This window comes from Balaenoptera ricei, chromosome 8 (assembly GCF_028023285.1).
Source record: "Balaenoptera ricei isolate mBalRic1 chromosome 8, mBalRic1.hap2, whole genome shotgun sequence".
NCBI classification, from domain to species: domain Eukaryota; kingdom Metazoa; phylum Chordata; class Mammalia; order Artiodactyla; family Balaenopteridae; genus Balaenoptera; species Balaenoptera ricei.
In genome coordinates, this window is record NC_082646.1 from 113744430 (window position 1) to 113771252 (window position 26823).

Sequence of the window (26823 nt, forward strand, 5' to 3'; positions counted from 1 at the left end):
ACCAAACCATTTCACATACAATTTCAGAGTTTCACAGACCTTCTTAGCGGATCCTTGGGCCTGGTTAACAGTAAAGCATAATACCTTCCGAGGGCTCAGCAGGGGATATATGTTAGTAACAACTCAAATTCCACGAGTGTTCGCATCATCTGATCACACAGGACGTCCATTCTCAAACCCTGAAAAAGCTCCCACCCCAAGAAACCCTGTCTTCTGCTGCCCCCCGTTCCCTGGGGCTCGGTCCTGGCCCCCTCCTCTACTCATTCTTTCTGGGCAATTTCAGCCACTCCAGTGGCTAACGTCTGCTCAGAGACTTGAACGAGGTCTCAAATCTGTAAAACTCAACTGAAAAATTAAGGCTTAAGGGATTAACCGGTCTTTCATAAACATGTCCCAAGACTGAAAATCTACACTTGACAATTCCTCAAAGTGAGGGTGCTCAGGGGAGGCGCCCGCCCCAAATCCTGGCTCGCAGAGCGGCTGTCTCCCTGAGCGGATTCGACAACATGGTGCGTTACCCACTGCCGCAGAGGAAGACACGTCCACGTTGGAAGAGCTTAGGTGACCGTGCAGGACTCCTACGCAGAGCAGTTCCCCCCCCGAGACACACACCCCGCATCGGGTCCACTGGCTCACGCGCTCCGGCACCCTGTGGAGCCGAGTCCGGGGCCAGGGGGAGACAGCCGCTCTACACAAGCGTCCTTCCAGCTCCAGGAAAAGGCAGGTCCCAGGAGGGGACCCGCTGTCTGATCAATTCTACACAAACCATCGAACGACTCCAGACTAACCACTGGCTTGACTTGAAACGCCAACAAAGCCAGGGCAGTAACGGTGCTGCCACCTTCACTTTGGTTTGAAGCGAAAAAGAAATAAAGATGAGATGAAGTCCCTACTTTATAAACTTGACAAAAGAACATTTCATGACAAAGATTCAACACTTACCTTTAAACTTTGATCTAATGTTTGCCAGCTCTTTGTTTATTCTCTTTATTTCTGCTTCTTTACTTTTGCCTAAAAAAAGAGAACACAAATGCATCTTGCTTTAACTGATTTCTAAACAAACACCCACTCCCTGACAAAATGGACACATCAGAATTAAATGCAGAATCACGGCTCTTAGGAGCCCAAGGAAAGAAGCAACCGGCCTCCACCTGAAGCCAGGCAGGAGGTGGGTGAGGCAGAAGCCGGGCTGTGACCCAGTCTGGTGCGGCCCCTCCCCGCCAGGACCGGCAAGTCCACGAAGCCCCCAGGGGAGAGGGGAGTTGCCACCCCACAGCACACGTTTAACTCTGCCTTTTCGCCACAGTCCTGGACCTGGAGACTCTCAAAGCAGTGCTAGCTATCGTCATCAGCTACTAGTTTACTCCTAAAATTGACTTTTACTGCCACAGATAATTTTTAAAAGTATAAAGGTTTAACTACTGTAGGCTTCGAATTTTTTCTTTATGAAATTCACCAATCTACAAAATCTGATAGGTTCACTTTTATAATATTCAATGAAGTTTGGGAATCATCCAATACATTAAAAAAGGATGGAAGGTACATTAAACAAATACATGACAGTCACACTTCCCCTACGCCCTGCATCCAGTGCTAACTCGGCCTTCCTTCAACAAGTGTCGGCACGTGTGTTCCGCTTCAGCCCACCTTGACTAGGTGTGGAAACAGGCCTAGAGAGCAGAGACCATTTTTCCAGGGCCACACATCTTAACAAGTACTGTAAAAATGTAAGAAGCTGTTCATCACACAGGGCAGGTGAGTTGTAAGTTCACACTTGTGTAAATTTCCATCGCTTCTGGAAAGCAGGAATGAAGTTCACTATTAAAGGCCCTCCCCAGGCTAGCCCCTGGCTCGGTGACTCTATTCCCAGGGGAAGGAAAGGCTGCCACAGCAACCGCCCGCACTGGAGCACTGCCAGGCTGGGGCCTCACAGGTGCCCACACGCTGGGCTCGCCAGGCAGTCCTGCAGACTCGCCGCCCACCCGCCCAGCCTCCATCACTGCCGCTCTTGGAGCTTATCTCACCTCGCAGTGAGGCAACCTCCCACTCCCCAGGGCACTCCCACAACACATTATCTTTCACGACTAACTCGCTAATAAACAGGGTTTAACATCTGCCCAAGTGTAACGGAACCCTCCTTTGAGCCACTCCTACCCTAGAAAGCCCCTGGCCCAGACAGGGCACAGAGGCAGGCTACCCCCCAGGTGCTGTTCAAGGTGCCAGGACTTAGGTTAAAACAACACATCCTGCCCTCGGGAGCTGCCGTTCCAAGTGGGGGGGAGGGGGGGGCTGCAGATCTTTAACAAAACAAGCCCGGCAGGCGGCTCTGGGGAACCAGGGGGGCAGCCAGGAGGGGACCCTGACCCTCCTTCTCAGCCCTGAGTGCCCTGCGGGGAGACAGCTCCCAGCTGTGCCCACTTCCTCATCTGGAAGAGGCGCCCCGAGAACCCAAGGGGGCACCGTGTACAGCAGCGGGCCTGATGCCCTGGGGCGGCGGGTTAAGGGCAAATTTTTTCTTAAGTTTTCCTGAAAAAGTAACACCTTTGCTGAAGTAGGCTTTTCTGACCTGACTGAAAGGGCCACGAAAACAAGGTCATGGGCGCCTCCTGCCCACAGCCTGGCTTGAGTGTGGACGGAGCACGGCGCACAGGAGGGCCCACGTGTGTGTGCAAGTGTGCGTGCCTGCGTGTGCACATTTGTGTGCGCGTGTGCTTCTTACAAGGGTGCAGGAACCTGTGTGTCTGTGCTGCTCTCCGGTACTCGCACTCTGCTCTACCCGCCCAAGCCCAAGGGAAACAGAGACCCCTGCGTGGCAGGAACTTGTGTTGTGCAGCGTCAAGACGGGTCCCATCCAGAGCAGAAATCATAAAAAGATTAGGAGGCACTGGATAGGGGGCATCATGCTAAACAAACTACAGGGATCTATAGCTATTACCCGAGACTGGTAAATCACAAAATAAAACCAAAAGCATGTAGTTTGGAGTTTAGGGGTAACCAGCAGGAGAAACAGAAGCCAATGCATAAGCTGCACTCCCTCTGTGCAACAAGACCAGGGCTGGGCAAGAAGCTAGGGCTTTCCAACCAAAGCTTTTTTAAAATCAGCCCATTTACAGCAAACACACACACATCTGTTTCAATCAGGGGAGGTCAGGCTCCCCCAGAGGAGAGGCACAGGGGTCCGAGGACAAAAGCAGACTCTGATTCACTCTGCAACCAAGGGGAAATGACTCCGCATCTCTGAGCACAGTTCCCTCAAAAGGGAAACCACTAAAAGCCACAAGACCTCACAGCAATACATCTGGGCAAGGGGAGGTAGAAGGGAGAGCCCCAGACAGATCCGGGGGACTACACGGGGCGAAGCGTGAGCACCGGGGGCTGGCACAGTGACAAGGGACAGGGAGGGCCACAGAGGCCGGTGGACAGGGCCCAGGAGAGCCCGGAAGCACCGCCTGGTGAAGACGGTGGAGGAGGGAGTCTGTGCGGCAGGAAAGCCACCTTGGACCTTGCCCCCCACCCCTGCCACAGCCCAGAGGACGAACTCCACGTGAAACAAGCAAGTTACACTCCACACACAGACGGCAAGCAAGAGGCGGAAGAGCAAAGCAACACCCAGCAGACAGACAGCACACAGACCAGAGCAACACTGGGGCCTCCATCTCCAAACAAGCTGGAGAACAGTAAGAAAAACAGGGAAGACACTTAAAACTCCATAGAAAAACTCAGATGTTAGGTAAGAGAAATCAGGTAAATTAGAAATTTAAAAAATCATTTCAAAAATGCAGAATAAGAGGGACTTCCCTGGTGGTCCAGTGGTTAGGACCCTGCGCTCTCACTACTAAGGGCCCAGGTTCAATCCCTGGTCGGAGAACTAAGATCCCACAGGTTGCGTGGTGCATCCAAAAAAAAAAAAAGAGGAATAAGAAACAGAAGGAGGGCTTCCCTGGTGGCTCAGTGGTTAAGCATCTGCCTGCCAATGCAGGGGACACGGGTTCGAGCCCTGGTCTGGGAAGATCCCACATGCCGCGGAGCAACTGGGCCCGTGAGCCACAATTACTGAGCCTGCGCGTCTGGAGCCTGTGCTCCGCAACAAGAGAGGCCGCGACAGTGAGAGGCCCGCGCACCGCGATGAGGAGTGGCCCCCGCTCGCCGCAACTAGAGAAAGCCCTCGCACAGAAACGAAGACCCAACGCAGCCATAAATAAATAAATAAAATAATTTAAAAAAAAAAAATCTTTTGAACATCTGGGAAAAAAAGCAGCTGATACAAGGAAGAAACTCAGCTTTCCTCAGACCTCAGCCTGGCGCGGGCTCGGGTGTGGGCTAGACACCTGGTCCACCGACTGGACTATGCCTGAGTGCCCTCACCACACAGGGGAGACAGGACCTCGGGGGCCAAGGACACAAGCCCACAAACGCTGGCCCCTGCTGGCTGGTGGGGCTGCTTCCACCCGACGGGGCGAGGCTGTGCCTGAGCGGCAGCCCTGGGAACACCCTTGGGAATTGCTCCGGTTGCCACACTCCCGTCCAAGGTGAGGCTTTAAAGAAAGTCGAGTATGGCCATGGGGGGCTGACACCGCACACAGATCAACACGTTCAAATCAGACTTATGCCCGAAATTTACCGAACTGCCATCCTCCTCCAGGTGGTGAGGACACCTGGGAGAAACGCAAGCGCTGGGGCCCTGGGGGTCTTCCCCACCCCCAGTTCGTGCTCACTCAAGCTGCACTTCCCTCCCGACAGAAGCCCAGCCACCCCACACTGCTGGCAGCAGATCTAGCAATAAATCCGATCTTTCTAGATGAAGAATCAGCTCTGGGAGAACGGGAGAGGTCACTGCCCTACCCTGACTTCTGAAGCCCATTCTAACAGGGTAAAGGCATCAGCCAGAGTAGCTGGGACATGGTGACAAGCCTCGCCATGCCTGTAGCTTGACCTCTGTTCCACAGTGAAGAGGCTCTGGTCTCTGCCACCCTGTGCTGTCTCCACCTAAAACGCGGCAGGTCTGTCGGCCACAGAAAATACCAAGCTTCTAACAGGCAATTCCCACAGTGGATGTCGGCGCTCTGGTAGCTAATGAGTAACCTAGACTGTCCCACAACCACTGACCGAAAACAAGCTACAATTTGGTCCAGTAAATAGCAAAGAACGCACTCTAGGGGGACAAGCTTTGAAAAAAGCCCTTGGATTTCTAGAATGACCGCCCCTGGTCATTCTTCCGGAATAACATGCTGGTTGACGATTTCTTCTGGCCTGCAAGCTGAGCTCATCAACTGACAGGGCTAGTGTTCTGGGAACAGCCTGATTCCAGACAAAGGGCACAGGGGCCTATCACAGCTTATTATAACTAACACACCAAACCGCCAAAATCGCGCGGCAGGAAGTCTGAAATTTACAGTAAAATTTGGTCGAAATAAAGTTTAGTCTCTATATAAAATGATTTCACTGAGTAAGCCCAAAGCCCAAAACTGAGCAAACAAAAGCCTATTTTTGAAGGACGGTATCACTGTTAAAATGATACCGAAGGCGGTCAGCACAGCAGGAAGCAGAGCAAACTCTGGAAGCAAGCCTGCCCTGGAATGCCCCTCCGTGTCCCCAGGCCAGCAACCTAACCTCGCTGAGCCTCAGTTCTCCTTCTTCACATGAGGCACCACAGAGTGCTGTGATGAGGGCCGCACAGACGACCATCAAAAAGCACACACAGAGCAGCCTGCACGGGAGGCTGTCATGCACATCATCGGGACTATTCTCTCTGTTTTCTCTTTACTTGTGCACAGGAAGGATGGGTCTCCGAACAGAAAGCCTCAACAACAGCAGACTGGAACAAAAGACTGCAAAGAAGATTAAAAGCTGCTATGCCACAGAAGATAAAACCACGTTTGACCCTGACAAATGTTAACAGGTATATCTTATTTTAACAGCTTTAGTGTGATACAATTCACGTATCAAACAATTCACTCATTTAAATCACGTAACTCAATGACTTTGAGTATATTCAGAGTTCTGCATCCATCACCACTATCTAATTCTGGAAAATTTTCATCTCCCCCAGAAGAAACACCACACCCAACAGCAGTCATTCACCAACCCCTCCCTCCTCAGCCCCTAATCTCCTTTCCATCTCCATAGACTTACCTCCTCTAAACATTTCATATAAATACAATCTTTATATGTTCTTTTGTGATTGGCTTCTTTCACCACTTACAAAAGATAGCGTGATTGTTGTTGTTTTTTTTTTTAATATTTATTTATTTATTTGGCCGCGCAGGGTCTTAGTTGCGGCATTCGGGATCTTCATTGCCGTGTGTGGGATCTTTAGTTGTGGCATGCAGGATCTTCAGTTGCAGCATGTGGGATCTAGTTCCCTGACCAGGGATCAAGCCCGGGCCCCTGCATTGGGAGCTCGGAGTCTTAACCACTGGACCACCAGGGAAATCCCAATGATTGTTTTCAAGTATAGCGTTTTCAAGGTAGCATGAATCAGTACCTCATCCCTTTTCTCTGTTGAATAATACCACATTATATGAATATACCATATTTTGTTATCTGTTCATCACTTGATGAATTTGGGGCTTGTTACCACTTTTTGGCTATTAGGAATAATGTTGCTATGAACATTCGTGTACAAGTTTCTGTGTGAACGTACATTTTCATTTCTCTCGAGTGGACACCTAGGAGCAGAATTGCTGGGTCATATGACAATTCTGTGTTTAACACTGTGAGGAACTGACAAGATGTTTTCCCAAAAGGCAGCACCATTTTACATCACCACTATAAAAGAGCAAGGGTTCCAATTTCTCCACTTGCTATTGTCCATCACTTTTATTCTAGCCATCCTAGTTAGTGTGTGTGAAGTGGTATGTCATTGTGGGTTGTTTGGTTTTTTTTTTTTTTTTTTTGGGCTGCACCACACAGCTTGCAGGGATCTTAGTTCCCTGACCAGGGATCGAACCCGGGCCCTTAGCAGTGAAAGCGCGGAGTCCTAACCACTGGACCGCCAGGGAAGCCCCTGGTGTGTTGTGATTTTATTTTCACTTATTTTTTTAATCTCCCTTGTGTTTTTTTCTTTGACCCACTGGTTATTTAGGAGGGTGTTTGATTTCCACATATTTGTGAATTTCCCAAATTTCCTCCTGTTACTGATTTCTAATTTCATTCCATTGTGGTTGGCAAACACACTTCATATGATTTCAATCTTTTTAAATTTACTGAGGCTTTTTTTTTATGGCTTAACATACAGTCTATTCTGAAGAATGTTCCATATGCACTTGAGAAAAACGTGTATATTCTGCACTTGTTGGGTGGAGCAGTCTATAGATGTCTGTTAGGTCTAGCTGACTTAGTGTTGTTCAAGTCTTCTATTCATTGCTGATTTTGTCTACTTGTATCTCTTACTGAAAGCAGGGTATTGAAGTCTCCAATTATTATTGTTGAAGTGTCTATTTCTCCCTTCAATTCTTCATGTATTTTTTAAAATTTATTTTATTTATTTATTTATTTTTGGCTGCGTTGGGTCTTCGTTGCTGAGCATGGGCTTTCTCTAGTTGCAGAGAGCGGGGGCTACTCTTCATTTCGGTGTGGTGGCTACTCTTCTTGTGGAGCATGGGCTCTAGGCACGCGGGCTTCAGTAGTTGCGGCACGCGGGCTCAGCAGTTGCAGCTCGTGGGCTCTAGAGTGCAGGCTCAGTAGTGACGCACAGGCTTAGTTGCTCCGCAGCATGTGGGATCTTCCTGGACCAGGGTTCAAACCTGAGTCCCCTGCATTGGCAGGTGGATTCTTAACCACTGCACCACCAGGGAAGCCCCTCTTCATGTATTTTGCTTCATGCATTTTGAGCTCTGTTATTAGGTATGAATATGTTTAGAATTGGGAATTCCCTGGTGGTCCAGTGGTTAGGACTCGGCGCTTTCACTGTCATGGGCCCGGATTCAATCCCTGGTCAGGAAACTAAGATCCTGCAAGCCTTGAGGCTCGGCCAAAAAAAAAAAAGAAAAAAAAAGAATGGATATATCTTCTTGAGGGGCTGACGCTTTACCACAGTAAAATGTTGTTCTATGACTCTAACAACAATTTTTGTCTTAAAGTCTATTTTGTCTGATATTAGTATAGTTGCTCCACCTCTCTTCTGGTTACTATTTGCAAGGCACATCATTTTTCTTCCTTTCACTAGTATCTTTTGTTTGTATCTTTTAATCTATAGTGTCTTTCGAAGAAAGCATTTAGTCGGATCATGTTTTTTTTAACCCATTCTGCCAATCCTGCCTTTTAATTTGAGGGTTTAATCCGTTTACATTTAAGATAGTTTCTGATAAGATAGGGCTTACATCTGCCATTTTGCTGTTTTCTATATGTCTTCTGTCATGTTCCTGCATTCTTCCATCATTGTCTTCTTTTGCATTAAGAAGAATTTTTCAGTGCACCATTTCAATTCACTTGTTTCTTTTACTTTTTTTTTTTAGTTACTTTCCTAGTAATTGCCTGGGGATTATAATCAACACTTAACTTAAAACAATCTAGCTTGATACAAACTTAATTTTAGGGAATTCCCTGGCAGTCCAGTGGTTAGGACTTGGTGCCTTCACTGCCGTGGCCTGGGTTCAATCCCTGGTCAGGGAACTAAGATCCTGCAAGCCGCGCGGCGTGCCCAAAAAAAAAATTTTTTTTCCTCTTTCTTTCAACAGTTTGACTATGATGTGTCTAAGTATTGATCTCCTTGAGTGTATCCTATTTGGAGGTCATCTTGGATATGTAGATTAATGTTTGTCACCAAATTTGGGGAGTCTATGTCTTCAAATATTCTTTCTGCGTCTTTCTCCTACTTCTTTCTTTATGGGACTCCAGTTATGGGTGCGTCAGTACACTTGATGGTGTTCCACAGGTCTCCGAGGCTCTGTTCATTTTTCTTCATTCTTTTTACTTTCTGTTCCTCAGATTGGATCTGAACTTACCTTAACAGAGATCTTAATTTAATTATATTAACAAACCTATTCCCAAATTCACTGATTTCTTTCTTCTATCAGTTCAAATCTACTGTTGAGCCCCTCTAGTGAATTTTTCATTTTTTCATAGTTATTTTATTTTTCATAGTTATTGTATTTTCAACTCCAGAATTTCTATTTGGTGGTTTTTTTAAAATAATTTCTACCTTTTTATTGATAGCTTCTACTTGGTAAGATATTCTCATACATTAATTATTTAGACATAGTTTCTTTTATCTTTTAGTTCTTAGAACATATTTATAGTAGCCAATTTAAAGTCCTTGCCTAGTATTACTAAGTCCAACATCTGGACCCTTTCAAGGATAGTTTCTATTGACTACTTTTTTCCTGTGTATAGACCATATTTTCCTGTTTCTTTGTGCATCTCATAAGTTCTTATTGAAAACTAGTATTTCAGGTAATACACTGTGGCAACCCTGGAATTCAGACTCTCCTCTTTCCCAGGGACTGTTGTTGCTATAGTTATTTGTTTAGTGACTTTCCTCAACTAGTTCTGTAAAGTCTACAATTCCCTATAGTTTACAGTTACTATAAGTCTTTGCTCAGTTAGCTTAGTGGTCAGTTAATGATTGGTCAGGAATTTCTTTAAATGTGTTGAACTAATAAGTGTCCCAGACACTGCCAAGAAACTGTGCGAGTACTGAGGCACACCTTCGATACTCAGGCAGCTATAACTCTGCCTTTGCCTTCACTTCTTATTTGTGGAGGGACTCAAGATTAGAGAGAGGTGAGAGACTATGGCCCTCTCAAGTCTTTCCTAGGCATATGCACAGTCCTGCCTCTGTGCAGCCTTCGAGATCCACAGGAATCTATCAGAGCTTTTCAAAGCCCCCTAATAGCATGTCATTCTTCGTATCTTTCTTCTAAGATCTTGGCCAGGCTCTTGTTTGCCCCCAACTGTGATATTAACTGCCACTGATCGTTTGCCACAAAGACACTAAGGGTAGGGCTCTTCTCAGTGAGTGAGATCAAATAATGACAGCTCTGCAAATGGGGCTTTTCCAGAAAGCTGCAAGGACAGTCAGAGTAACAACACTCTGAGAAGAGGACTTTTGAGGGGCTCCAAATCTCATCTGTCCCTTCCAATGGCTGCAAGGCTGCTGGTTTTCACAGTTACCATGGCTGTAAGGCTGACGGCTTTCAATGCTACCACAGATCATGGGAGAGGAGAATGACAGTAGGTCAGGTTGGAGGTTCAGCAGTTTTTCTTGAATAAATCTTCCTGAGATTATGTCAACCTTTGGTTCATTTCCAGAGTTCCATCAAAGTTTATTTTGACCATTTTTACCAGTGTTTTCACTGCTTTTCTGGAGGAGTAGATTTACAGAGGTCCTCACTCCACCATTCTTACTAAATGGCGTTTCTGCTATACAGTCAAAGCCACTATGAGTAAAGAGTACTTTACCATTCGCCCCCCTGTCAATTCTGATTTCTGTATCTCCAAAATCCACCCCTACCTTTCCACTCCTACTGCCTTGATTCAGACCCTTGCCATCTCCTCTAGACCAGAGCAATCAATCTTCTCCTAACTGGCTTTCCTGCCTTTAAACCTAGTCTAAAATCCATCCTTCACATTCAAAATTATTATTCTACTAATAAAAAATAAATTGTATAGTGTCACTCTCCTGTTTAAGATATATCAATGGTCCACGTCCCACAGAGGAAGTTCCCCATGATCTGGTTATGGCCTGCTCCTCCCACCTTGTTCTCCTGCCACATCCCCCGACCCACCAGGCACTACTCATTCCAGAAACCACCCACAACTCCTTGAGTGTGTCCCGCTGCCATTCACGCCGCTCTGCAGTGTGACGCATGGTGCTCCCCCCTTTCATGGACCACCCCCCTACACCCTGTCAGCTCAGCAAGACCTGACCAAGGCCAGGCATTACCCCACGTCACGATGCCTGACCACCCTCTCCTGACCATCTGCAGCCCATCCTGCTGAGTTGACCATCCCTCACTTTCACTATTCATCTCACACACGTACCACTCTGCGATACAAGGGCTTGAGCTACTCTGAGGAGAGAGATCATGTCTCATTATCTTCAGTGTTTAGCATGTGAGAAGAAAACAGCCACGACCTTTACAATGCTCTACACAGGCCCTATGACCCCTGTCTCCCCACCTCCAATACCCCCGACCTAACCTTCTACCTAACCTCCTTCTTGGCTCCCTATTGCAGACACACGGCCTCCTACTATTTCCTCCATACACTGGTTATCTCTCCCCCCCAGTGAAGGCCTTTGTACCTGCTGTTCCCTCTGTCTAAGATGTACCCCACCCCAATTTCTACATGACCCAGTGCCTTCAAGTCTTTTGCTCAGCTGTTACCTTTAAAGCAAGACCAATCCTGGTCAGCCTATTTGAAGTTGAAAACCCACAGCCCCATGTTCCCCATCACCTTCTCGCCTTAATTTTTCTCTCTTGTACTTATTGTCTTCTAACATATGATACGATTTTCTTTTTATTTTCTATCTCCATCCACCAGAATGTAAGCTCCATAGGAGTAGGCAGTTCTGTGTGTTTTATTCACCACTATAGCCCCTGGCATTTAATAGGTGCTCAACAGATATCTGGTGAGGAATGCACACCCAGTGTAGAGTGTGTGCTCAATGACAGCAGCAGACATCTGAGTACTTGTGCTAAAAACTGCCCCAAGAGCTTTTAAGCAGTTGAGCTAGGAAACAACTAATATTTACTGAGCACCAGAATTGCCACCAATGCGGGTGACGTTTTCATCTCCAACAGAAAACTCTCTCGAGGCCCTCCCTCTCCCTCACATCCATCCTATCAGGGAGTCTTGTCCATTTTTCCTCCAGAAAAAGACTCTATTCTCACCACCTCCACTGCCACCAACGTCTCTTGTGTGGACTGTAACAACTTCCACCTTCCACTCCGGCCTCCTCCAATCTATTTCCTCACAGAAGCCAGGGTGATCTTCACATACAGGTAGACCTGTCACTCACCTGATTCTCTTCAGCCGCCTCCTACAGGACACCTAAGAGGAACTCAGATTTCCCGTCAGGGAAGGGCCTCCAAGGCCCAGCAATCTGGCTCCTTTCTGCTCCTCTCCCTCTCACTCAGGATGCTCCAGCTGCACTTGGCTTTCAGGTCCTGAAGCAGAACTAGCCCTAGACTACCCCAGGCCCTTCTCCCCTCAGGACCCAGCTCACATGCTGCGTCCTCAGAGAGGCCCTTTATGAACACCCTACCTAAGGGAGTCTCCCTTCCATCCTCCACCATGATGAAGTATATTCTAAAAATATTTCTATTTTTAAAAGTTTCACTTCAGGGTTTAAAGTAACTCTTTGGAAAAGTTAAGTATCCAAACTCTCCTGGATTGACTCATCATTACCCATAATAGAATCCACTGACTTCACCACAAAAACAAATTTCCATTTACTATATTCCACCACCGGCAAGAAACTGCCTCATTAACACAGACCATGTCTATGAAACAAAATCCTATGAGATGCCTATCTCCCCTGCTTTGATTTCTGGGTCTCAGAGTCCTATAAACTGAACCATAAGAAGTAGGTGTGCAGAAGTACAGGCTGCGGTGTTCTGTTAGCGGAGAACAAGGCCCACCCTGCTTGCCTTCCTCAGGTAAGAAGTAAGTGCCACAGAGTCACATGTTCTCTTTAAAGTTCTGCTTAGAAACTCGTGCCAAACGAGCTGCATAGTGAGAACCACCCACCCAAATTAATTTAATAATAAAAGGTATTATTGCTCCACTTAGGAAGTATAGAAGGTAAAAAGTGCAGAAAGTCAAATTATTCTCTCCCAAGACCTTCCCTCAAGGAGTGGTTAATCCAAAGTATAAATCCAAAGGTTATGAAGGTCTGCATGGTTGGTGGGTGTGTGTGTGTGTGTGTGTGTGTGTGTGTGTGTGTGTGTGTGTAACATATAAAATTAGTCAAAAACTTATTTAAAAGGAGAAAACTGTATGACAGGAGCGCAAGAGCAGTCGCCACAACAGCTCTGGACACTGGAAGGATGGCCAAGTGCTTCACTGACTCAGCCTGACAGAGCAGACTGGGACCCAGCCGCCCGCAAGAGGGGGAACCAGTAAAAAGCAAACCTTGGGGCTTCCCTGGTGGCGCAGTGGTTGAGAATCTGCCTGCCAATGCAGGGGACACAGGTTCGAGCCCTGGTCCGGGAAGATCCCACATGCCACGGAGCAACTAAGCCCGTGCGCCACAACTACTGAGCCTGCGCGTCTGGAGCCTGTGCTCCGCAACAGGAGAGGCCGCAATAGTGAGAGGCCCGCGCACCGCAATGAAGAGTGACCCCCGCTTGCCGCAACTAGAGAAAGCCCTCGCACAGAAATGAAGACCCAACACAGCTAAAATAAATAAATAAATATATTTATAAAAAAAAAAAAAAAAAAAAAAAGCAAACCTTGTCCGTCACAGAACCTGACGCCAGGTGCCTCAGGAGGCGGCTATCAGGAAGTGGCCTGGAAGTCTACGTAAGGAGCCGCAGGCCCCTCCAGCGGACCCCAGAGCCAGGCCACCTCTAGCCCTAATCCCAGCAGAGGGCAACAGGCCCGCCCTCTGGAAAAGCAGGGACACAGGAGCTCTAGGCCTGGTGACGCCACCGCGTGCTGGGGTGAAGCTCCACACTTGGAAAACACGAGTGAGCGATGGACTCCCTGAATGGCGAGACGCCCACACCCAGAACGACGGCCGCCGGACTCCCCACACTCACTCTCCCCACCGAGCCGGAGCGGAGCCCGGAACGTCTTCTGGAGAACACGGCTGCCACGCAGCTTCCCTCCGTGAAACCGGGAGCCCTCGCCCGTCACCACACAGTGAGGCCTCCCCCAAAGCCCTACCCGTGCTGGCTGACACTGGTCCACGTGAGTGGACAGACACTGACCACCAGGCGCCCAGGACGGTCTCACAGCACGAGCCAGAGACCAAAACAAACCTACAGGAAAAGAATGCAGAGTAAAGAGGCTACGGAGAGAAGGAAACTCCAAAACAATCAATATTCTTACATAAATAAAAGAAAACACAGCTTTAAGAACCAGATGCCACCAAAAGAGGAGCACTCAGACAATAATAAAGCCCTCAGGGGGGCAGGGAGGGATAAATGAGGCGTTTGGGATTAACATATACACACTACTATATATAAAATAGATAACCAACAAGGACCTACTGTATAGCACAGGGAACTATACTCAATATTTTGTAATAACCTATAAGGAAAAAGAATCTTCTAAAAAATAGATATATATGTATGTATAACTAAATCACTTTACTGTACACCTGAAACTAACACAACATTGTAAATCAACTATACTTCAATTAAAAAAAAAAAGAGAGAGAGAGAGAGAAAGCCCTCAAAATGTGGAGAAAAGGGGGACTTCCCTGGCAGTCCGGTGGTTAAGACTCCACACTTCCAATGCAGGGAGCACAGGTTCAATCCCTGGTCCCCCGGTAGAGGAATTAAGATCCCACGTGCCGCACGTGGGGCCAAAAAAAAAAAATGTGGAGCAAAGGGAACCCTCTTCCACTGCTGATGGGAATGTAAATTGGTGCAGCCACTATGGAGAACAGCTATCACATGACCCAGCAATCGCACTCCTGGGCATACACCCAGAGAAAACTCTAATTCAAAAAGACACATGCAGGGCTTCCCCAGTGGCACAGTGGTTAAGAATCCGCCTGCCAATGCAGGGGACACGGGTTCGAGCCCTGGTCGGGGAAGATCCCACATGCTGTGGAGCAACTAAGTGCGTGCACCACAACTACTGAGCCTGTGCCCTAGAGCCCACGAGCCACAACTACTAAGCACATGTGCCACAACTACTGAAGCCCGTGAGCCTAGAGCCTGTGCTCTGCAACGAGAAGCCACCGCAGTGAGAAGCCCACGCACTGCAGTGAAGAGTAGCCCCTGCTCGCCGCAACTAGAGAAAGCCCGCGCGCAGCAATGAAGACCCAACACAGTCAAAAATAAATAAATAAATAAATTTATATTTAAAAAAAAAAAAAAAAAGACACATGCACCCCAATGTTCATAGCAGCTCTGTTTACAATAGCCAAGACATGGAAATAACCTAAGTGTCCATCGACAGAGGAATGGGTATACATATGGTACATATATACAATGGAATACTACTCAGCCATGAAAAAGAGTGAAATAATGCCATGTGCAACAACATGGACCGACTAAGAGATGATCATACTAAGTGAAGTAAGTCAGACAAAGACAAATATCACATGGTATCACTTATATGTGGAATCTAAAATATGATACAAATGAACTTATTTACAAAAAAAAAAGACTCACAGACATAGAGAACAGACTTACAATTACCAAAGGGGAAGGGCAGGAAGAGGGGGGATAAATTAGGAGTCTGGGATTAGCAGATACAAACTACTGTATACAAAATAGATAAACAACAAGGTCCTACTGTATAGCACAGGGAACTATATTCAATATCTTGTAATAACCTATGATGGAGAAGAATATGAAAAAGAATATATACGTATAACTGAATCACTTTGCTGTACACCAGAAACTAACACAACATTGTAAATCAACTATAGTTCAATAAAAAAAAAAAAAGAAAGCCCTCAAATTGTAAAAGTGATAGGCGAAAGAAAAATTCAAAAGGGCTAGAGTCACAGAAAAAAGAATACCACAAAGACAAAGAAATGGAAGACGAGAGATAAAAGAGTAAGAAAATGTAAGCCAAGAGGTCCACATTTCAACCATTATTAGAGGATTACTGAAAAAGGAGAAAGTGAAAAGAAATTATCAAAGAAATAAAACAAAAACATTTCCCCAAACCCGAAGGACATGAATTTCCAGAATGAGTAAAGCCACTGAATGCCATACCTGGGCACAGCATGTTAACATTCCAAACCACTAAGAACTAACTAAGAGTAGAGCTATGCCTTCAAAACTGAGGAAAAGTTATTTCCAGTCTAGAATTCTACCCAAGCCAAATTCTCAATTAAGTATGAAGGTAAAAAATGCTTTTGTTTTTTCAAAAACGCAAAACCTCAAAACCATTTTACCTCCTATGCACTCTTTCTCACGTGCACAAAAGATGTGCACCACCAAATCGAGTGCAAACCAGCACAAGCCCAGAGGACAGACAGGCGGACTCCAAAAAAACAGGAGTTCAGCCAGAGACAAAACCCTCAGGACTATGTGAAGGGAAGTCCCCAGAGGACAGTGTGAGCAACAACGACCTGTCCAGAAGACAAGAGAACTGACCACTCAGGAAGGGCGTTCCCGCCAGGGGAAGGAGGGGCTGAGAGGCCACCTGCTGTGTCCAATCACATTAAGGGGGATCTTACAGTCGTGTCCGAAAGCTTGGGGCTGAAGAGCAATGGGTGCGTTAAAAGGTAAGCAAAGTCAGGGACTTCCCTGGTGGTCCAGCGGTTAGGACTCTGTGTTCTTACTGCGGAGGGCCTGGGTTCAATCCCTGGTTGGGAAACTAAGATCCCATAAGCCGCGTGGCCCAGCCAGGAAAAAAAAAAAAAAGGGCAAGAGCTAACGCCAAACAAATTAAGAGTTGACCCATTAGATAAAGACGATGGTGTGTATACATATACACAATGGAATACTACTCAGCTATAAAAAAGAATGAAATAATGCCACTTGCAGCAACATGGATGCAACTAGAGATTATCATACTAAGTGAAATAAAAAGAGAAAGACAAATACCGTATGATATCACTTATATTTGGAACGTAAAATACGACGCAAATGAACTTATTTACGAAACAGAGTCACAAAAAGAACAGACTTGCGGTTGCCAAGAGGCAGGGGGTTGGGGAGGGATGGATTGGGAGTGTGGGATTAGCAGATGCAAACTATTATATATAGAATGAATAAACACCAAGGGCCTACTGTATAGCCCAGGGAACTATATTCAATATCCTGTAATAAACCATAATGGAAAAGAATATGAAAAAGAATACATATGTATAACGGAGTCACTTTGCTGTATAGCAGAAATTAACACAACACTGTAAATCAAATATAGTTCAATTAAAAAAAGTCAAACCATTATTCTCAGCTAAGAAGAATATTTTCAGACATTAATTAAATGTTACAGATTAATTAGGTAAAATATCGTGACCTACTAGAGAATGGGAAAAGGAAAGCTTAGGTAAGTTAAATCCTCATCTTCCACAGTAAGAAGTTAATAAATAATGACTAAATGGGGAAAAACACCCATGAATGGTATGTAATTTAGAATAATCACATTTTTTAAAGTAAATATTAGAAGAGATGGATAAAAATGAAAATAATTGACTCAGAGGTTAGGAATGGGGGAATGAGGTGAGGGTCAAGTGTTTTATAATTAACTTCTTAAACTACATTCTTGATTTTAATTTTTTTCATTTTTTTAAACATTTAATTGAGGACAAGAAAATAGCAAAAATGAATATAATTCGGAAGACCTGCCCAAGTACTTACTATAACCCTACCCCTCTCCCTGCCATACCAAGATGAATGACCCCCCCAAACCCGCCAGCCCTGATCTTGGCTCCTCAGAAGATCTGGTCCCGCCAGAGCCACCGCTCCAACAGTCACCCTCCCCACGCTCCACTGCAGGGACCCCACGGGCCCATCCTTTCAGCTCACTACATCAGGTAAGCAAACTCTGAACCCCACTGCCCCGCCCCCAGGACTTACGACCCACTCTCTCTCTGTCCCTCTCCCCGTCCTCACCCCCTCTTACCAGCCTCAATCCCATAACATAAACCAAGTCCCGACCCTCCTTCTCCATCTAAGCACTTGCTGGCCAAACCCCTCCCTGCTGAATCCAATTCATGGTCAACTGGCAGGTGAGCCTGGAGATGTGAGCGTGCCTGGTGACACACCCCCAGCTCTGCTGGGCTGGCCTCACATGTGAAGCCCAGGGAGGCCCTGCCAGCTCTTCCCAGGGGCCCCCTCACAGCTTCTCCTCCAACACCTCCTCCCTCCCCCATCACTGGTGGCTGGGGCACCTGGTCCCTCACCAGCACCACCGCCCCCTGCACCTCTGCCGCTCTCTGCCTCTCCACTTTCCCCCTGGCCCCTGTCATTCCCATCAGCCAACAAACACGGTCTACCTCCCACCTCCTAGCAGGTCCTCACCTTTCTCACCTGGTTCAGAGCCTCCTAACCGGTCTCCCCTGCTCTTCTCAACCCAGCAGTCAGGAGTTCTCCCCAGAGGTAAGTCCCGCCTCTGCTCACCCTGCACTGGCTCGGCCTGGTACACAGGGTGAAAGCCAGAGTTCTCCTAACCGGCTCCGAGATCCGCACCACGCGCCTCTCCCCATCCCCCGGCTCTGAAGTCCAGCCCCTGTGGCCTCCCCACCTGCCCACCAGCACCCCAGGGACACCTGACCCTCAGCTTCTCTATCTGAACTGCAACCCCCCTTTATTTTTCCCTTTATTTTCCCTTTAATATAGTATGTGATGCACTGTACGTTACACTTATTTACTTTATGTCTACCTCACTAGAACGTAAGCCACATGGGAGCACTCTTATCTGTTTTTTTGCTCCCTGTGTAAAATAGGAACCCAGTAATTTGCTGAGCAAATGAATTAATCTTAAAAAAGCGTTCCTGACCCCACTGTGATGGGAAGAATGCCCCCCGCAAAGACACCCACACCCCAGTACTAGGATCCCGTGAGTTACCTTGCAGGGCAAAAGGAACTCCGCAGATGTCACTAAGGCTGGGGAATGAGCCAGCCCACGCAAGCAGCCCAGTCTAATCGCAAGAGCCCTCCGAGCAGAGGCTCCCCCCGCCTGGAGGGAGAGGTCACGGAGAGCCAAATCTGGAGAGGGACTCCCCCAAGGGGCCCGGGGAGGGGCCGCGAGAGAAGGCACGTGGGGCCTGAGTGCAAGCAGCGTCACCCACAGAGTCTCCAGAGGGGCCCTGGTTTCAGCCTAGGAGACAGGCAGAGCACCCTGCTGCCAGGCCGTGCCCACTTCTGATCCACAGAACACGAGATGTTACAGGAGTGCTGCTGGACGCTGCTAAAAGCGTGCTCCTGTGTCAGGGCTGCAACAGGGGCCAACCTGCCTTCTACCCTCTGCATCACCACCTCTTTACAGCAAAGCTCCGAGAGACCTGAGACTCTAGTTTCCCAATTCTTCTCCTGTAAACCACCCCGTCGGGCTCAGCCCTGCTCAGTTCTCTCCTGTGACCCGCCTGACCAGCCCTCCTCACTGGCCCAGGCTGCCCAGCTGCTTAGGGCTGGCACGTCGGTAGCTCTGGCCGTCCGCCTGGAGAGCTGGCCCAGCACTGTGGTTCAGGGGAAAGACCTGGAGCCCAGCAGCTTGGGTCTGGGTCCTCGCGCAACCACTCCAGAGACAGGGCCCTGGGCTCCCGGGCCTCGGCTCCCTCCTCCGTAAAACAGGAAGGAACTCAGTGCCTGCTGTACAGTATCATCATGAAGATCAGATGTGTAAACAAAGGTAAAGCGCTTGTGATGATTTCCACCCCCTCGGTCAGCTTCCCAGGTCAGCTTCCCAGTCTCCTGGTATCAAAAGCCACCTATAAACAATGCAGCCGTGGTCTTACCTCTAGCCCAGACCTTGCCTCTGAATTCCAGTCTTGGCTGTCTAACTCCCCAAAACCTACTGGCCAGAAACAGGGATAGGATTTACCCTCCCACCTTAGGCAACTAAAAACCTGAACAAAATTATATGAAACAGTAGCTTTCAGACACTGGACAACAGACTATGGAAAACAGCGGTCACTGAGAGTCAGAAAACAAACAAGAGGAGCCTACGACTGCCCAGCTCACTGCCTGGGGACAGGGGACCCAAATGGAGCCCAGAGGTGTCACTGAAGTGAGGAGACGGGCACAGGAGGCTAGAATGCACATTCTTGCGAGAGCAGACAGACAAAATAGACGAGAAAAACCCATCTTGTCATTTATTCTGTCTGTCTACTCTCACAAGAATTTAAGTTTCTGAAAGTACAGAGATTTTGTCCATTTGGTTAAGCACTGAATCCCCAGTGCCTAGAATAATGCCCGCACACAATGGGCACCCAAAAGATTTCTCAAATGAACGAATGAATTAAACAATTATGTCAAAAAATAGAATCCAGAAAAATAAAGAAATAAATTTTGAAATACACACCTTCAAAACACCCTTCACTCTTGGGGTTATATCAAATTATAGCAAAACAACAAGAACATAATATGAAAAACAATGTTTCCTTGGCTACTTATAAAGCAGATTTATATTAGATCTACAGCAAATGCTACATCAGAGAACGCACATCAGACAGACGTCAGCTCCTACAAAAGAGCATCTCCTCCCTCTGTGACCAGCTTTCCCGTAAGACAGTTCAGGAAGCCACAGACGCAAGGGACCTACGGCCCCACCCCATGGACGACAACCTCAGAAAAGCCAAGCCTCGGGAACTGAACGACTCAGCACCAACGGACCCTCAGACAATCACCCTCCTACCTCCCTCTTCCTCCACGTTCTCAGTGCTGGGAAAGCTGGCTGTGCTACTCCAGGCAAGGACGACTCAAACTGTAGTAAAGTAATGAGGCGACGCAAGTTTGAACCCGGGAATGAACTGAACAGAAGCTGCCAGCTAACTGACAGAAGTCCCTGAGACTGTGAGAAATGTGCTCCAGGGAAGGAGGGCTTATGCAGACTACTTGGCCCAAGTCAGCACGCGCTCCATCCCCGGAGACGCTCGCTCTCACAGGCACAGTGAGGTTCAAAAGAAGGTTCTGATCTGGTTGTACTGTACAAGACTCCCTCCCCCCCAAAAAAGCTACTGAACTGTATTTTTCAATAGCAATAAATGCAATCTAAAAGTATTCCAAAATACTCATTTTCTTGCTCTATTTTTCCTACTGTGCTTTAAAAAAACTATTCAACATCAACATAGTGCCCTTTTTCAATGCTGTTTAAACTGCAATAGAAACACATAATTGCCCTCTGAATCCCATCACACAAAGGAAGGCCGGCCACAGAAAAAGTAAAACACAAATCCCCACACAGCACTGCCCGCCCTAAGGAGCTCAAGGTGCTGTAAGTACACTGAATAACTAAACCTCACGACATCCTTCTATTGCCATCAGAAAGCATTTTAAAGGGAAAAAAAAAAAAAGACCTTGCAATGCAAAATACAAGCCAAGCAACCCAATTTGGATTCTGGTCTCCACACTTTTAAGCAATCCTGCAGATGGGGGTAGGTGGAAAGAACCACACACGGGAAACATCCCGAATACAAGGAGAGGGCTGAACGCAAAACCACTGCAAGTCTCACTGGGGTTTTTTTGTTTGTCTGTTTGTTTGTTCTGGCCGCGCTGCATGGCTTGCAGGATCTTAGTTCCCCGACCAGGGATCAAACCTGGGCCCTCGGCAGTGAAAGCACTGGACCGCCAGGGAGTTCCCTCACTGGGTTTAAATGTCGGGCAAAATCAAGACTCCAGGCTGTCTAGGGCCACAATTTGCAAAAGTGAGAAAGAAAAAGGGACAGCATCAGGATCTGACCCAAACCACTGGCCAGAAGTTTCCGCCTTAATGAACACATCCAGCAGTCAGCCAGCCACTCCCTGTTTCCTGAGGTGCCAGGAGGCTAAGGGAGCTACACGGGGCCAGAACTGCGCCAGGGAAGAGGGTGTCAGCCTCCCTGCAAAGGGGCTCCTCTCCTTCTTGGGCACAGGGCAGCTGCAGGCACATCACTGCCCTCCTTAAATCTGTAGCACCCGGACTCACACAAACTGCAAGGACCAGACCACGGGCCCACCCCACAGCTGTGTGTCTCCCACCGTCCCCACTGGCGGCTCCCGCAGAAGCCTCGGTGGCCCCGCTTCCCTCGCCGCATCTAGGTGCTGCGTAGAGGGGGTGCCCCATGGGCAGTGACGGTGCCTGGGGCAAGGCTGGGCCTCGCCTCTCCCTTGCTGGCACCCCACAGCACCATCCCCATACCCTTCTAGGTCCTCTTCCCAAGTCGGTCTCCAAGGCACCGTTTTAAAACAGGGCCGCTTCCTCCTTACGTGGTCTTTATTTGACGCACCTTGGCTGAACCCTTACGACCCTCTCTCCAGCACAGAGGGCGAGAGCTGATCTCTTCACACAGCCTCAGCTCCCACCTCCACGAGGGAATGCCCACTGGAACCTATCCCTCAATTCTCCTCCTAATAAAATGACACGTTTCAACTGTGCCAACCTTCATACCAAAGTCAGGAAGATTCTGAAAAGGGAAAACGCCAAAATCAGTAAATACAGTTTTGTAATCCGACGTTGTAGGCGTCACGTGGCCTAGCGGAAATTGCTCATTTCTGTTTCCCAGTGAGTACCATCCCGTTCACCGTGCTGAGCTGGCAGCGAAGTCATTTAACTTACTCCGCGCTGCAGCCGCCAGAGGCTGACAGAAGCCACTGACGTTCTAGCTCCCCATGCGGCGTCCATGTCCAACGCCAGCGCTGACCAGAGGGAGGGGCAGGACGGGAGGGGCGCACGCCTGTCGCGGGAGTCCTGAGCACAGGAGGTGCTCGATACACACGGACGTGCTGGTGGGAACTCACCTCCCACCCTGTCTGTCCATCTGTCTGCAAGCACCTCAGGAGACCAGGGCTGCGTGCTCCATTTCTCAGAACCCCAGCAGCATTTCCACAACAAGCCCAGATGCCACCCATTATCCAAAACCTGAGGCCCACCTTGTCCCAGAACTCAGAACCACTCAGCCTTTCGGAGGAAGCACAGCATGTGACCGTGGGCCCCCAGGGTGTCCCGGAGGCCAGCTCACAGGGAAGGGACCCCACAGCTTCATGGCAGCACAGCGCCAGACAAGTCTGCCACAGACTCACAAAAAGACTTTCCACCCTTGGCGGCTTAGAAGTTTTGAAATCTGAGCTCTGGGAGGCCGGCCTTGTGCCCAAGAACCTGCAAGTGACATTCAAGGAACACAGAGCCCCTCCTGCTCAGAGCTCCCGCCAGAGCCCCTCTCTCTGGTCACAATAATGCAAAACGCCTTTCCCCACGGCACTCCTGAATCTTACCCTCGGGTCTGACCCTATTCGATTTTTTTAAAGCCCAGAAATGCCTTTTAATCCCACAAAGACAGCCTTTCCAATAATTCCGCAACTACAAAATCCTGACACATGTCGGTGCCAAAAAAAACAGAGCGAAAATCATTTTAAGAGGAAAGAAAAGTAATGCTGAGTATGTGGCATGAGAACACTTATCACCAGGACATTTCAACGTCTCGTAAGAGAAGCAGAGTGACCCCCCCCCCCACCCCTTCAGAAGAGCCAGAAGGGAAACACAGGGAAGAATACACAGGTATTTCCTAGAAGCAGCAACCACCAGCCTTAGCAGAAACGTTCAACCAGACCAAAGCCTTCCTTCCTCCCCCAGCCTGGTGGTCCGTCCCTCCCAGGAGCCTCGTCACATACTTCCTAAATCGGTTTCTAAGGAATGTAAATTATGCAGAAGAGTGCAAAAGAAAACATGCAAGAAGAGCAATTTTTTCAAAAAGTCAGCATTTTTTAAATGTACAGACAAGAGTAAAATGAACCTTAATTTTTTTTTTTTTTTTTTTGGCTGCGTTGGGTCTTCGTTGCTGTGCACGGGCTTTCTCTAGTTGCAGTAAGCGGAGGCTACTCTTCCGTCGCGGTGCGCGGGCTTCTCACTGTGGTGGCTGCTCTTGCTGTGGAGCACAGGCTCTAGGCGCGCAGGCTTCAGTAGTTGCAGCACACGGGCTCAGTAGTTGTGGCTCACAGGCTTAGTTGCTCGGCGGCATGTGGGATCTTCCCGGACCAGGGCTCGAACCCGTGTCCCCTGCATTGGCAGGCAGACTCTCAACCACTGTGCCACCAGGGAAGTCCCCAAGTTAATTTTTGGGGCACGAAATTGGTTCGCTACCTGAGCCACAAAGCTCCACGGAACACGAGGACACGGGCACCTCTCAAATCCTGGAGCACAATCACAGCCACCAGCGCAAAGAGGCGCAGCACACAAGCCCGTCCACTGAAGCGGATCCCAAAGTGAGGCACAACCCGAGGCAGAGCTCGCTCCTAAGGCGGACATTCAAGAGACTACGTTGTGCAGAAAGGGAAAAGGGAGCTGCGATTTTAGGGCTGAAACGCTTCAGTGATACTTCAGCTCCAAATCCACCCATCCGTGTCAGTGGAGAAGACCAAGCTCCGTGGCCGTGGCCCCGGCTGCCCTCTCCCCACAGAGCCCGGCCACCTGGCTCACCCTCACAACAGGAAAGCAGAGCCGGCCAGGCAGGGGGCAGCAGGGACCCCTCTCCCTGCTACTAAGGGCTCGGCTCGGGGCAGCTCCAGCCAGGGCACGCTGTCCGATCCCATCTCCCAGTCAGACCTGCTCCTCCTCCCCGCTGTGTGCCCGCCGCCCAGCCTCGGCCCGCGATGCCCTTCAGCCAGTGCAGGCCCCAGATGGGCGCTGTCTCCTCATCCACCGGGTGCCGTCTCACGCCAGACACTGCCAGCTGGGGGGAGCACCGTGGTGGGCCGGACAGACGTGGCCCCCACCCCGTGGGGCTTCCACTGCGGGCCACGGGGCCACGAACTGCTGACGCTGCTCTGAGGGGAGAGGACAGCACCGCGGCCGACAAGGGGGTAACAGGACGGAGAGGAAAGCTGGCTCTGAGGAGGGGGCCGTACTAAACAGAACCCCGCCGCCCACCCGCGCCCTCCGAAGGATTAGGCGCATCTTCTTCTTACAGATGCTCCGTCAAGGAAGACACTGTCTTATTCACGGGTCTACGCCAGGGACTCAGGGTGGACGTGGGGGGGGCAGGGGTTGTGCCCTGCAGGGTAACAGCGGGAAACACTTTTGGTTGTCACAACTGAAGCATTTAGGCGGCAGAGGCCAGGGATGCTGCAAAGCACAGGACAGCACCGCACAGCCAGTGACCAGCCCCAAATGCCACCGTGCGGGGTGGGGACACTCTGTCTACACTCAGTCCACAGCCAAGTCTCCGCTATGTGGCAGACCCAGCACAGAACACATCTAGTTCGTAGATGATCACTTGTCCAAGAAAATGGGTTTCAATCTCAGTGACCTGCCCAATGCAATTTTCTTCCAAAATGGAAGGACAGATGTGATGGCTAATTTAAGGCGGCTAAGCTTTGGCCCAAGGGGTCTCCTGAAGCAGTAGCACACTCACAATTAGCTTTCCAAGATGCATTACGATTACGAATATTATTGTCTATGAAATCACATTACACAGCAAAGAAAGAGAAAAAGGATACTGCCCGACTTGTAAAAACACAGACCTCAGGGTGTGCTTCCACACCGATTTCTTGCAGAGAAAGGGAAGGGACAGAAAATCTAACCTTCCACAGTCTGGGTCCTCCATCCCAGTCTAAGGAGGTGACGGGATCAAGGGAGGGTTCAGGACAACAGCATTTACCAGTAGATGAAGTCACAAGCATTCTTTAAAACATACCGAAACCTCAGGTGTTGAAATCCACAAATGTCTGGTGGATAACAAACAAGAAATAAAACCAGACAGGAAACTGGCTTTGTGTCTATCTTTTTAACTACATAAAGGGGACAGCTACCTGAAAAGCAACAGGAGTTTCTGCGCACCAAAGTCAAATGTATCGGTGGACCAACAGTGCACCCACCGGCCTCCCGGCCGTTGCACTTTTTGGGGTGGATTTTTCCACTCCGAGGGGACACATATCGCTAAGAACCCTGGCCCTGACGGAAGACGGCGGGCAGAGGAGCAGTTCCCCTAAGCCATCCCAACCCCCCACCGCCCGGTGTCCAGATTCCCTCGGGAACGAGTCATTTTAATCAGGGCCTAATAAGCCGCCAGAACCCGGGTCAAGGAGCTGCTTCCTCGGCAAGACGCGGGTTTCGCTAGTCCCACTCCCAGGGAAAAGCCACGCTGTTTTGGAAAACGCTGGGTTAAATGCTCCATTGCTAGAAAGACGGGCCGACTGCTCGAGATGACATCATGCTGGGGAGGGGCGCCTTCGCCAGAAGCCCCTCAGCGGTGCCACAGACCCCGCGCGGCTGCGGAACGCCGCCCTCACCCCCGCACCCCTGACCCCGCCCCTACGCCAGGTCCTCACCTCGCTCCCCACCCGCCCCCCGCCCGCCAGGTCCGCGCCCCGGACCCCAGCCCCCGAAGGCCCCCGCCGGCCAGCCCTTCACCCCGGCCTGCGCCCCCACCCCACGCAGGCCGGGTCCGGGTCCCGGCCACTCACAGTTGCGGATGTCCGAGATGAAGACCGCCAGGCCCCGCATCCCGTCCCCCTTCGACACGGCCGGCATCTTCGGGCCCGGGGAGCGGCCTGGGCTGGCGGGCCCGGAGCAGGAGCGGGCCGCGGGCCGCGGGAGCGGGAGCGAGAGCGGGGAGGAGCCGCCTCAGCCGAGCCGCCCCAGGCTGCAGCGCCGCTTTCGGGGCCGCCGCCGCGCGCGCGCGCACGCACGCACGCTCGCAGCCGCACGCACGAGCACGCTCGCTCGCGCGGCCACAGATGGCGGCCGGGGCGCGGGGGCGAGCATGTCGGTGGCGGGCCCGTAAAGGCAGGCACGGGGCGGCCCCGAAGACCGATGCCGCGGGCGGGGCTGCGCTAGGAGATGCGAGTTCTCTTGCTCTGGGCCACCTCCGCCACGACCCCGCCCACCAGTCTCCACCGAGCCGGATCCCCAGTACCCTGATTCCCACCAGAGAACCCAGCGCCCGACCCCTGCCTGGGACGCACCGCCACCCTGACCCCACCGCCCCGACCCTTACCCCAGACCTCTCACCGCCCTGCCCAGCCGAAGTCCTGGGGCAGCTTGCTGCCGGCCTTGGGGGACCAGTCTCCATCAGAGCTCTGGGGGCCTGCTGCACATCACCTGGGC

At 49.6% G+C, this 26823-nt stretch overlaps 1 protein-coding gene across 3 annotated transcripts in view; it reads right to left on the bottom strand.

The window, feature by feature from the left end:
• AP2A2 (adaptor related protein complex 2 subunit alpha 2) overlaps positions 1-26823 on the bottom strand; it is a 62758-nt gene extending 35935 nt beyond the window's left edge. For 2 of the 3 annotated variants that reach the window (XM_059932354.1, XM_059932352.1), the window contains exons 1-2: positions 26181-26380; positions 943-1011 (exon numbers count right to left, since the gene is read on the bottom strand). In XM_059932354.1, the coding sequence (XP_059788337.1) occupies positions 943-1011; positions 26181-26247 (136 nt within the window). In that variant the 5' untranslated portion in view covers positions 26248-26380. Of the gene's footprint in view, positions 1-942; positions 1012-26180; positions 26381-26727 lie in introns of those variants that run through there. The other variant, XM_059932355.1, reaches the window with a different exon arrangement.